At 36.4% G+C, this 12,893-nt stretch overlaps 1 protein-coding gene across 10 annotated transcripts in view; it reads right to left on the bottom strand.

Annotated features, from left to right (window-relative positions):
* Window positions 1-12,893, bottom strand: part of PIEZO2 (piezo type mechanosensitive ion channel component 2) — a 375,431-nt gene that overhangs the window by 57,616 nt on the left and 304,922 nt on the right. For all 10 annotated transcript variants that reach the window (XM_036229852.1, XM_016119848.2, XM_036229845.1 and 7 more), the window contains 6 exons: window positions 10,983-11,079; window positions 9,666-9,825; window positions 8,107-8,196; window positions 6,016-6,137; window positions 4,883-4,954; window positions 517-623 (listed from right to left, as the gene is read on the bottom strand). In XM_036229852.1, coding sequence (XP_036085745.1) covers window positions 517-623; window positions 4,883-4,954; window positions 6,016-6,137; window positions 8,107-8,196; window positions 9,666-9,825; window positions 10,983-11,079 — 648 coding nt within the window. The remainder of the gene's footprint in view (window positions 1-516; window positions 624-4,882; window positions 4,955-6,015; window positions 6,138-8,106; window positions 8,197-9,665; window positions 9,826-10,982; window positions 11,080-12,893) is intronic.

Below are 12,893 nucleotides of genomic sequence, written 5' to 3'. Positions count from 1 at the left end.
AAGAAAGGCAGTTAAGCTGAAAAAATAAGAACTGTGCTATATATTTCCATTATTTCAATAAATTCTCAAATCTATAGCAATACAAACGGCTGATTTTCAAAATAAAGTAACATTTAAATGACAAAACAAAGCAAGTATTTCATTTTCATAATTAATTATTTCACAAATTGAAATATAAGTCCACTTAAGCAATTCAATTCAATGCCAGATAAGCCTTCTTCACCTCCTACTTGCAACAGAAAAATAAAGTTCACCCAAGGAAACTTTTTTGTTTATAGCATCAGAACATTCTGATGCAAGTGACTGGTACTGTGTTCTTGCATGTGATTATGGCAATGCTGTGAGCAAGCAGTATTAATTTAATGAGGCATAAACAATTTCAGATATAAATCAGAAGCTTCTGGGAGCTATAACATATATAAACACGGCAGAAGTCTAATCCTGCAATCATGGTCTGTCAAAAAGAAAAAATTCTTCAACTAGCAAAGGACATGATTTTCCTAATCCCATAATTACCTGGAAAGCTGACCTTCTTGGAGGTTCTTCATCTTCCTTTTTTAATTCTTCCTCTTCCTCCTCTTCACTATCCGTTTCAAACAAATAATAATCTCCACTCCTGACCACTAAGCAAAACAAAATATTTACTTATTTCTTGAAAGAGATATATGATAATCAGAGGCTTATTAATGAAATGTCCCACAAAGATACACACAAATTGTCTGTAAAAGGACCACAGCAAGAGATGTTGGTAGGGAGGAAAAAACAAGAGATGAAGAGTTCGTTCTGGGCCATGCTACATGGTGTTGACATGACTGAAAGGATCTGCAGAGCGTGAGGCCTTGTCTATGCCATGTGAGGGAATTGGCTACTGGTATTTTCTTCCTTCTTCACTGTAAATTTTACATAGATGCCATCAGATCAACTCTGTAGCAACCTGTTTTGTTACAAGATTGGCTAAAATAAGTGAAAACTATTATTGTTTCAAAATTTAGCAATTTTATTCTTTTAGACAAGGCCAAAGTGAAGTGGAGGGTCTGGTGTTGTCTAAATGGGTCCAAACTACTGTAGAAAAGCTAATCAAGAAGATTCAGGACCAAGAATCAGTGTCACCAACCTTCATTTTATACTGTGCAGACCTGGCTTCTCCACAAGTGACATGAGGGACATAACAAATATGGTGAGACATTTGAAAGAGTTTAAGAAAAAAATAACACATTGTCATGAGGAGGAAATGGGCAGGTAACATTTAAAAAAGAATACAACTACAATGCCACCACTGCCACTCTGGCTGTTTCTACACATAACATGGGACAGACTGACGCACGATGGACATGGTCCGTACAGTTTAGTGCTATTAGGCTTCTGGTCATCCAGGAGCTCCCCATTCGCATACTCAAATTTGAGACCTGTAACTGACCATAAGACACAAAGCAAAAAACAGTATGGATCAGCCTTGCCTTGCCTAAAACTTTCCCTGCAAGAACACATATTTCTGTGCTAAGAGTAGGGAGCAGAGAAAGCTGATGTCTAGAGATTTAAAGAGATTTGAGAATCTAATCTTCACCAGTTTGATTATTATTTTAAGTTTATCAAAGAAAAGAGGCCCAGCATATACATTTTTGATGCTACAAGAATGGTACCATCATTGCAGGAAAGCATATTAATACTTTCAAGTTATATTCAAGTTTTCAAATGCTAAAGGTGTCTTTTGGATGTTGTATTCATTTAGTTTTTGGATTTATACATTGTAAGGCAATGGAAAACCTTGGCTTGCTTAAAAAATTAGTTGCTTGAATATCACTAAACATGGTCAAAAAGTAAATAATTTTGCCCATGATTTCAGACGTATCTGAGGCCTCTATCCATCAAGACGCAGAGTGAATGAATTGGGCCTTATATCCTTGAACAGAAGCACTGTGATTTGTCATTTTTATTTTGAAGAAAGAACCAGGCCCAGAGTACTGGGCCAGGACAGAGGAAATAAATGCAATATAACATAAGGTAAGAGTAAGCAAGAACAAACCAAAGTTACAGCATTACGTTTGACAGTGAGAAGACCATTAAAGTAATGCCTTCATGTAAGCTGAGAGATTTGCAGGAAAGTTACATGGACTGTACGCCACATAGTCATTTGATAAAAACAGAATATTGTAAGATTGAGCATTTTACCCTCATTATAGGCTCTCAAATCAACAGTAGCTTAAATTGTATTCAATCATACCTTCTATAACTTTTATCCATATGTTAGCCCAGTTTTCATTTGAAGCAGTCATAACATTGATTTTATCATTTAGAAACATTACCAATTTGTATGTGAGAAGTAGAAATTAACACATTAAAAAAAGAAGAAAAATGTTAACAATTTTCTATTCCTTTATAGAATGTTATTAAACTAAAATTAAGAAAACAACAGGGAATATTATCTTTAGTGCTATCTGCTAATAAGGAGTAGAGAAGCTCTGACGTATACATTTGATAGTTCAGATAGAGATCCTGCCTCCAGCCTGCGTCCATATACATATCATGAATGTTGATGTTACTGCTGAACAACTGAGCGTGAAAATAACTTTTAAAATCCCATCCCCCAAAACTTAGCCCTTTACTTCAGATATTTCACAATAAAGTGAGGCTTGGCATTGACTTAGGCTATATTGAATTGACATGAAGACATGCTGCACTGGAATGGAAGGTATCATTGAACAGCAATAATGCAATCGCATGTGTGTACATAGGTATGGAAGTGGGAGATCTGTCACCTGCAGACTTCATTAAGGTCTTGAATGTTTATAAATATTATGAACAACTTAGCAGTGTTATTACATTGTCAATGGATTTACACAAGAGTGTTCCAACTACACTTACTTTTTACTTGTCACCTCTAAGAAAAATCTATTTTAAAGCCCAGTGACTGTTAAAGAAATAAGAGCTTTTAATAAAGTGCTTCCAGATCTAAAGATAAATTTTGGAACTTGTCATAGTCTAAAAAATGAACCACACATTCATTCCTTTTCTCTCCTCACACGCTTGTAAAAGGAAATACGTTTTATAGAAAAATTTAACACCATGCTCAGAATGATTCCAAACTATGAATTACACACATTCCTGCATTATTGCACCATAAGGTATTGTAACAAGGCACTAAACGTTTAATACCAGTCTTCAAGAACTTGGTATAATGAGGGTGAAATGAATCAGAAAATCTAATGTCAGTAACTTCATAGAAAATTCTTTAAATTATTCCCAACTTGTAAGATGCTTATCAAAGACCATATCCAATTCCTTCCAAAATGTAATGTTTAGATGAGAAAAGAAATACAACCACAATGATTGCAATGGGAATTTACCCCAGCTGAAAGGACAAAATATTCAATATGACACAATTTTGAAATGGATAGGTCTCTCTAAACTAGCAAAGGGCCCCTTAAAAAAAGAAGATAGGCATAGTTTACTTGTGACTTGATAGGCATATAGTGCAATGCGTTATTAGATTGTGTGCATGACTAACATGCCAAAGGACAGTAAATTAAAGTGTCACACAAATTTCAATTTGAATCTTTGTCTTTGCCTTGGGCAGCAAATGAAATAAAACTCGTTATAATTCATGGATTTTTTTCCTGCTATAATGCTAAATTCAATATTTGGAATTAAATTTGATTACATCTATGTATACTGAGTATATCTGGAATATTGCTTCATTAAATTGGTTTACTGATTTCAGAAAATTATTTCTAGAGCAAGAGAGGGCAATATCAGATCTAGGTGACACTGAGAATTACATATGGGAAGGGATTCTGATCAATTTGATTTTCTAGCACTTCTGAATATCCCATTGATAGAGCCCCTCTCATCATTATGTGACATTATGAGCCTTGGTGATATTCCGTGTCTGATTACATTAGATAGAATTACCGAAACACATTATAAGATAAAAAAGACTAAAGACATAACAAGTAACTTTTGAAATAATTAATAATTATTCAATATTCTATGACATTTAAGAAGGGCTAGATTTAAATGAATCATTCTATTATAATACCATTGGCTAATAGTGGGTGATATTGCCTCTGCTAAGCAGAACAGATATAGCCAGTGAGTTCCATAATTCCTTATTATTTTTTATGATCAGGAGGGAAAAGCACTAATTCTATGTGGCTATCAAGTTCTGCTTTTCAAAAACTGTTTTCTGACTTCACTCTTAATTAGCCATGGCTGAGCTGCAGGTGGCTCTGAGGCCACATGCTGGACACTGGATTTGAAGTGCAGGTTCAGAGACTTTCAAAAGGCTAGTTTCAAAACTAGGGAGGAGGCAGAATGAGAAAGTAAATACACTTTAAGTTATCCTCATTTTTATATTTAATAAACTGGCAAAAATCTTTACATGCAAATAAAATGAAAGCTCTGGGAATGAGAGGAGGGGTGGCTCGCTGGCATCCATGTCTAGTGCCTTACAAAGAGGGCCACAGACACTTTGAACATAATGATTGTCCTAAATCAGAGTCTCAGGAGGAGCTGAAACTTATTTTAATAAAGATTTTCAGCCATAAAACAAATACACATCAGCAGAGCTCTAGATCTCAGAAGTGGATAACATAGTAGTCAATTATTCTTCCCTTTCTGAGCTCATAAATAGTGCTCAGGAGTATGTAAGCCGCACATTTGGCTTTTTTCAGCCAGTATGGTAATCAGCTAATTTTTCTGGAAGATTTTGTCTACAGAGTTCAGAGACCCACTTACATCATCATTTTCCTATGAACTTGACCCCCTATCAAGTCACAAGGATCAAACCATGCATGGAACACACAGGTCATGGGAACATCTGAATTCTGGTCAAGGATATAAGGGTTAGAATCGATGAAATTGTAAGAGGATCGAGAAAACCTACTGGAAGCATGATCAACCCAAGGCCGCCACCACTGCTTTTTTTTGCCCTTGGCTTTCTGTTTGTCTGCTTCTCCTAAAATAAAATATGTCCAAATATTAATTCTTATAAAATGAGAAAACAAATTTTGAAAACCACGCTTTAACAACTCAATTGTCAAAATCTAGATAAGTTGCAAAAGTAATCAGAGGTTAGAAAAAGGAATTATACTGAATGCAAAAAGTTTACATGTATTAGCAGTCGATTTCACAAGGTAAATATTAAGTGTTCTATTAAAATTATGCCACATTTTCATTTTCTTTTTAGTAATTGAGGGCACAGAAAGAAATATAAAAAAGAAGGGATTATCTGTCAAAAATGCATCTCACATTGAATTTTCTATTGAATTCACAGAAAAGAAGCATCACCCAAAATTTATAGAACAATTTAGTGGCAAATAATTTGTAAAAAGGGATATGTATCTCAAACCAGAAATATTTCTTGTGATTATTTTAATGAATGGGTGAAAAAATAAAGTTATGGTGATTAATAAATACTATGTGCTAGAAAATACGCACAATTTCTTCATATCTTTCAAAAATAAAAGCATGCAAACATCTATAAGAAGACTTTTTAAACTTAATTGGATATTACATATCTATAATTAGATACAATAAGTATATGCTTCATCTTAAGTTTCATTGGAACAGATAATAATGATATTATATTTTAACTACCATTATTCAGATACCACACAAAATATGCATACATACTTAATTTTCATACAAAATTTATTAAAAATCAAAGATTACAGTAGACTGTGTATCTAAAATATCTTCCCTAAAAAAACAAACCAAGCAAATTCATGCCCATTTTCTTTAGAAACACATGTCTATGAAACAGAAGCTATATTGTGTATTGATTAAAATTGTCTTGCTGAAGAAAAGATACTTGTAAAGTCATGGATTCATTAAATATATACTTTATGAGACAAAGAAATATATCCCATTTACAATGGGAAGGTAAAACTTGGTGAGAAAAAAATACACTGATAACATTGGCATAATAAAAACTAATGTTATTTTACAGCCCTACCCAATGTCATGCTATTATTCAATGTTGGGGTACTTAAATAAAAGGGAAATGTCTCAACATACTTTCATCATCCTCTTCAGAGAGTTTTTGGATGTCTTGGCCTTCCCCTGATTCCTGGGTCAAGCTCAGCATCCTCTCCTTACCCTTTTTGTATTTCTGTTGTCTAGCCTTAATGCGATCCATTCTGTAAGATGCAAGAGCAGCAGCAATACCAAGAATACATCCACAGTTATCACATGATCATACTTTGGGTTTGTACTTTTATGTATATAGCTAAAATCATCAACAAAGTGGTTAATAGTTGGGACTTGTGAATGATTTCTCATTAGAAACAAGTATCTCCATGTTTTTTTAGAAAAATATACCCATGTTAATTTGTACTATACAGATGCTAGTCTTAATAACATGATAAATAATAATTATGCTAAAGTTTGATGTGAAATACTTTATGTCTATTTACACCTTGTACCAAAGCCATTATGGACACAGAATATTATGAAATGTAAGTCCTTTATTCTCCCAGGTTTCACTTTTTAAAAAATAATATGTCACATAGTTGTGAACATCAAACGAAAAGATATATGAGCGTAGAACTGTTTTGTAAATAGCGAGTCACCCCTCAAATGTTCATAAGTATTCTATTAGACATTATGCCTCTTCTCTATTTCAAATCTAATATCTTAATGGTTCTGAAAAAATGTATCATTGCACATTTAATTATTGATTTAGTGCCTTTTATTTTATCTGCTTATTCAAGAAATCAAGAAATCTGCAATGCTGAACTCAGTTTCCCAGATCTGCCCTCCTGAAATGTTTCATTTCTTAACATAGTTTCTAAAATTCTAGATATGTTGCTCAAGTTTTTAAACTGATTTAAGCACCATTTCTGCTTTGTGCAGTTTAAACAACATTTTCAGTTTGTCTTTTGCGATGATCATTACCTTTATTCTTTTTTAATCTGATCTTCTGTCACTTAAGCAAATGAAAAAATTCAGTGAAGGGAATCATAGTAACAGTTCTCACTTACAAGAACACATTCTAAATGTGGGTCCAAATTTGTTATTTCTCTAGACTTGATTTAAGTAGCTAGAAACAATAACAGCAACAGCTATGTCATACTGTATTCATTTGTGTGTGTGTGTGTGTGTGTGTGTGTGTGTGTGTTTGTGAAAATAACCATGACATGGGGTAGTGTAATTTATTCTAGCAAATATTTTTTCATGGGGAAAAATGAAGTCAGAAAGAAATGAAGCAGTCTTAGCAAACTAGGGAAATTTTCCTGCTGAGTGATAGCATCTTCATTTCCTTGGAGAAAGCTGTTAGGTTCTGAATTCTAGGCCATCAGCTCATAAACCTGGCCCCTGAACACATGGAGTGCTACCAATCCTCAGAAGTTCCATTCATTGCTAGAAATTCCACTCTAAGAAATTTTCTTTTACTATAGGCTGAAAACAAAACAAACCAAAACCAGAATTCAGAATTTTCAAATCTCCTAGATGAAGTCAGTCCATTACTTGACTTCTCCAGAATGTCGTGGTAGAAGAGGTCTTGAACTGAATGTAGGGAAATATATGTTGTATTTCTAGCGCTGCCTCTAGTTGTAGATCTTAAGTCATCTAATATCGGGGGTCATCAGTTTCTTCCCAAAGAGATTAGATTATATTATCTCTAGAGATATTTTTAGAGCTAGGATTATGCATTTATTCCCTCAAACCACAGATGTAACGGTCATTTACTCCAAGTGCCTGGCGCTGGGAAAGACGGTATCGCATTTATTAACTCATTTAATCTTTACAAAAACCCAGATAGAACTGTGAGCCCTGATTTAAAACAGGAAATGAAACTCAGAGAATGTGAACAACTTGCTCATGGTTCCAAAGAAAGCAGCTGAATTAAGACTTGATACTGGTTTTACCTGAACCATCTCCACTTCTACCATATTATAGCCACTTTTCCTTTGAATGACTTGCATTTTTGGTCTAGCAGGTATAAGTCATTGCCTGACAGAACAATAAATACCTGGGCAGTTTTGAAAGTTAACACAAATATATTGTGCATGGGGTTGACTCGTCTTGAGAGCTGAGGGCAGCTAAATGTGATCTACAAACCAAAAATAAAAGGAAAGGAGAAGGAACTAAATAAAGCATCCTTACTGCCTCTTCAGCTGATCCATTGACTTTTTCTCTTCCTCAATTCTTGCTTTGACAGCCTTTACAATTGTGGCTTGGAAAAGTTCAGCCCCTCTAAAGGAAAATTGGAAACATAGGACAAATCAGTATTTGTATCATTGTTACTCACCTTTCCCCGAAATGATTGCTAAGGGTTAGGAAACATTATCTTTTTATGCTGTTGACTGGAGTTTCCAAGCTGGGAATGGGAGTAATGAGGCCCTGTCTAGAAGCCCCTTCCCAGTGGAGGAATATGGTGCAGCATTTCCTGGAAGAGAGTGGCTGCTCACAACCCTGGAAGTTCAGTAAAAAATAAAGAAATAAAATGGTTTGTGTTTTCTAAGACATTGGAAGCCATGCACTTCTTCAAACCTGTCCCAAAGGATATTTTACCTTAGCAAAGAGTTACTCACCTGACCTTATTACAATTGTCCCACTAGAAAACATTTGCAAGAACTGAGTTCAGATTAGTTCTCAACTCAATAAGCAGAAAAGGATATGGAGTGAGCTGAGGATTCCTTAAGGGAATATGTAAAGTTGGAGCGTAAGCCCCATCAATGGGATTTTATCTCCTGCCTCTTTGATTCTATCTTTCCACTGCCTTCTGTTCTTTCTCACATTTCAAGCCAACTTAAGCGTCCCCATAGATCTTAGCAACCTCTTTTAATATCCTCAACTCTGTCCCATTGTCATCAGTCACATTCACTTGGCAAATCCCAAGTCTATAGGATCCCAGTGGTGTGCTGGCCTGTTCTTGGATAGGCTGTCATCGGTAGTACAGAAAAGCCATCACTGGCAGACTATCTGCTGTGCCACACTCCCCAGAACTTCTTCGACTTATTGCTGGTGGCTATTTTAAACTTCTTACACATTTCTCAAATCTAAAATTCTGTCAAGGGCTTTTCACTCCTAGTAAATGACATAGCTTTCTACTTTCCGGAGAGAACATAAGTCAGGAAGCAATTATTTACTCAGCTTCCTGCTACCTCTCCTGTGGACACCCTGTCCTGCAGTGACAGAGAAAGAGGTGACATTCTCCTGCCTAAGGCCTGCCTGTGCTCGGGTCCCTTCCCCATCTGCAGCCTGAGAGACTCCATCCGTCCTTCTCTTTATTCCTCTATGCCCACATTTTCAACCTTTCCACTGCCATTGAAACCTGCTTACGAGCACACAAACATACTCAAACCTTACTAATCTTAGAAAAAAACCCTTGTACACATCACATTTTCCTGTGCATATCCTTACATTACTGCCCCTGCACAGTCAAATATGTTGCAGTCACTATCTCCAAGCCTTTACCTTCAACCTCAGTTCTATGGTGTTTGGCTCTGATCTCGACCTGTCAAGGTCACTGATTTCACTGTTCAATTGGCCAGTGTCTCTGAGACAGGGACATCAGTCTAGGGGATCACACACCTGACCTTGACATCTCCCTACAATGGTATTCCCTTTAACACCTAGACCACTTCCCAGTTTTCCCCTCTAAACCTACAAGATCAGAGACTGGAAGAGGGTGGGATCTAAGAAAAAGAAGCCTGCCCTACCTTGATGCTAGGATTTGTGAAGCTTTAATATCCGCCACAACATGCAGGAAATAGTAACTCATGAAAACTCTTCTCTGCAGCAGGAGGAAGGCAAAACATATGCTGTCCCAAATAATTCCTGCTTCACCACTGGGTAGTTTACATGTGGAATCATTATTAGCTGGGGCAGAAAGTAGAAAAAAAGTTAAAAATTAACATCCATTTCCATTGTCATTTCATAAAACCTGTGGTATGATCAGGTTTGGTTATTCACATAGGCTAATTAGAGCAACAGTCTGATCCATCAATTCACTTACAAGTTACAAGCAAGGAAACACACTTCAAATTCAATATGAACATTGATTCATAAAGCTAACCACAAAGTGAACTCTTGGCAACATAAGGCACAGGAAGGATTCTTTGCCAGAGAAGGATCCTCAGTATTCCTCTCTTTCAGGGAGAAAGAGACCCTTCCCCACCCCCCACACACCCCAACAAGGGCTATAAAGAAATAATGTCTGCATGTCCCAGTGTCAGAGGCCATGCTCTTGTAGAAAAGAAAACATCCTTTCTGGGAATGGGCTATACCTAGAGTTAGGCAGCAGAGAAGAGATAATGCAGAAGGGTCTGTTAGAAGAAGGGGTCTCGACAGCACATCTGATCCTAAGCCAAAACAAATTCCCAGTGACATTCATCCTCTGCAAAGTATAGCCACGATGGGGGAGTGTCATGTTCAAGCTGCCCTGATTCTGAGTACCATGGAGGAACATGTGTGGTGTTGCCCTAGGTTCTGGTACAAGAGGCAGAGGGATGGAAATGGGACTTCTGCCTCCATCATGGTGGGAGTCTAATTCCAAAAACTCTGTGCCTCCTCCCATTTGGTTTCCCGAGTTTGAGGTTTTCTGAGCTTCCTGAGGAGAGAAAGGCCTGGAAGTCAGAATTACATTGATGACCCAAGATTTTAACTACGACGACCACAGGTTTGAGTGGGCTTCCATAACCCTTTCTAACTGTAACTCGAAAAGGTTCAAAGAATTACTACAGGCCACACCCAATCCCCCCTCCCCCACCAACACACACACACACCCTCGGGCCCCAGAACTGCCAGGATTGGGGAAGTTTGTAGAAGACAATCCAAAATGCCTGCAGTAGGATGCTTCATATTATGGACAATAGATTCACAGTGCCATATACTCCTACAGCCTTTGTGTAGAGATTAAATTGAACTCTACTTTTATCTCTTTTCTTTACATGCTTTGGCCCAATTTTTAAATTAGAACAGTATAACTGTCCTGCCTTCTTTGTTCATCCATTCCCGAATTTGCTTTTCATACTTACGCATTTTATAGCCTTTGACTGTGCAGGCCAGGCTGAAAGCTTGGATTAACCAGCAACTATTTTCAACCAATTTTTCAATGTAACCACATGCTCCTATCTGAAAAACAAATGAGAATGGCACATTCTGAAACTATGTGCCCAGAAAAATAGCTTTTTGTTTTGTAATCCCAATATGTGCAAGAATTCACAAAGTCGCAGCACCAATGATTGCAGAAGGTGCCGACAGTATTTAAAATTACAGTCACCGTGGAGTAGTGCAATTTATGTTTCAGTAGTGCCATCATTTCCTGGGGAAATTAAATCCAATGAGTAAAAGAAGAGTCTTTAGTGTGAGGTTTTCTGTACTTGGAAACACCTCTCTTTTCAAAAAGGAAATCTTGAACCACGGTAGGAACAAGTAGAGCTCTATTTTAGCAAATGGATGGGCACTGAACCCCAGGACTTTGATTTTGGTACAGTTATTTCTTCACAAGTCAGACATATTAAACCTATGCTATTTGCCATGACATCATCACAAATAAGCTGCATAGTATAAAGTTTTTAGAATGTGTTATGAAGCATTTATTTATTTATTTATTTATTTATTTATTTATTTATTTTTGCCAATTCTCTAAGTAAAGGAATCTTTTTTGTCGATTTGGATGTGCTTGTCTCATACCAATGATTTCTTATCATAGTTAAGTTCAAATCTTGAAGGGGAAAAAGTTTAAACAAATATTAATCATTGCAAGCCAACACGTAAAAGTGGCTGAATTATGTATATTTCCTGAGAGCAAGTGAGGTAGGAGAATATAATCAGGATTTGCTCCGAAATCAGCAGGTACTCAGCACTATTATCCATTGGAACATGCTTTCTGAATTCATATTTCATTCCTACACAGCTTTTGTTCAGGTTCCCTAAGTTGGGAATATCCTCCCAACTTTGTCTCCCTGGATACCTTTCAATCTATTTTCCAAGTTTCTAATGGCTTCAAATGGCATCACCTTTAAAAGCTCATTCCCAGATTACTTAGGCAAGAAAGTAGGTACTCCTTTTTAGTTTTTTTTTTCCTGAAATGTTGTGATAATCAGTATCAACTCATTGATCATATTTAAATTATAGGCAGGTTGATTTTTGCTTTTAGAATGTGAATTCCTTGAGGGTAAAGCCTGAGTTCTATTTATCTCTAGCTCTTCAAGATATGAAACAGTGCCTAGCAAATAACAGTGAATATTGGTTTACAGAATGAATGACTTTGTAGCCATACATTTTCTAAGAATGGTTATAGAGATCAGCTTCTGACAATGGATCCTTCACCATCAGACTGTAGAATGAAATGGCATTCTGTTGTCCTATCTCATAGTCTCCTGTAATTCTCAATACTACCCCCAAGTGTAAATAAATACTAGTGGGTAAAATTGATTAAAAAAAATCATTTTTCCTATCAACTTTTCAATGGACTGTAGAGAAAATGAATTATCAAATACATATTCATAGTTACATAAACTCAACTTTCTAAGACCTACACACAGCAGTGGATGTCCCCCCCCCCAAAAAAAAAATCACATTCTTTTACAGCTGAAATGACTGCCTGGTGAGCTCATCTTTAAGTAGCTAGGAAGGGGAAAAGCAGGAAGTTATTATATCACTGTTCTTCTAATGCACTATCAGGTATGGCCTGGGAGTAGCAGGCACAACAATTAACTTTAAGTCAGGGTCAATTAGAGATGTATTAACTCCTTCAGCTCATGAAAGGTTGTTATTCAATATTCTGTAATATAAATAACTTAACTGGTATCCTGTGGTGCAAAAGATTTTATGTGACTCTCAGATTACAGGCAGTTTGAAAGATCTATCAGGTTAGGAGAAAAACTGTACTCCAAAACATGGAAATTTAAGAGCAGAGTAGCCAAACTTTGTAGAGGAAAAAG

Source organism: Rousettus aegyptiacus, unplaced genomic scaffold (assembly GCF_014176215.1).
Source record: "Rousettus aegyptiacus isolate mRouAeg1 unplaced genomic scaffold, mRouAeg1.p scaffold_m13_p_12, whole genome shotgun sequence".
Taxonomy (NCBI): domain Eukaryota; kingdom Metazoa; phylum Chordata; class Mammalia; order Chiroptera; family Pteropodidae; genus Rousettus; species Rousettus aegyptiacus.
This window is presented reverse-complemented; position numbering and strand designations above follow the sequence as displayed.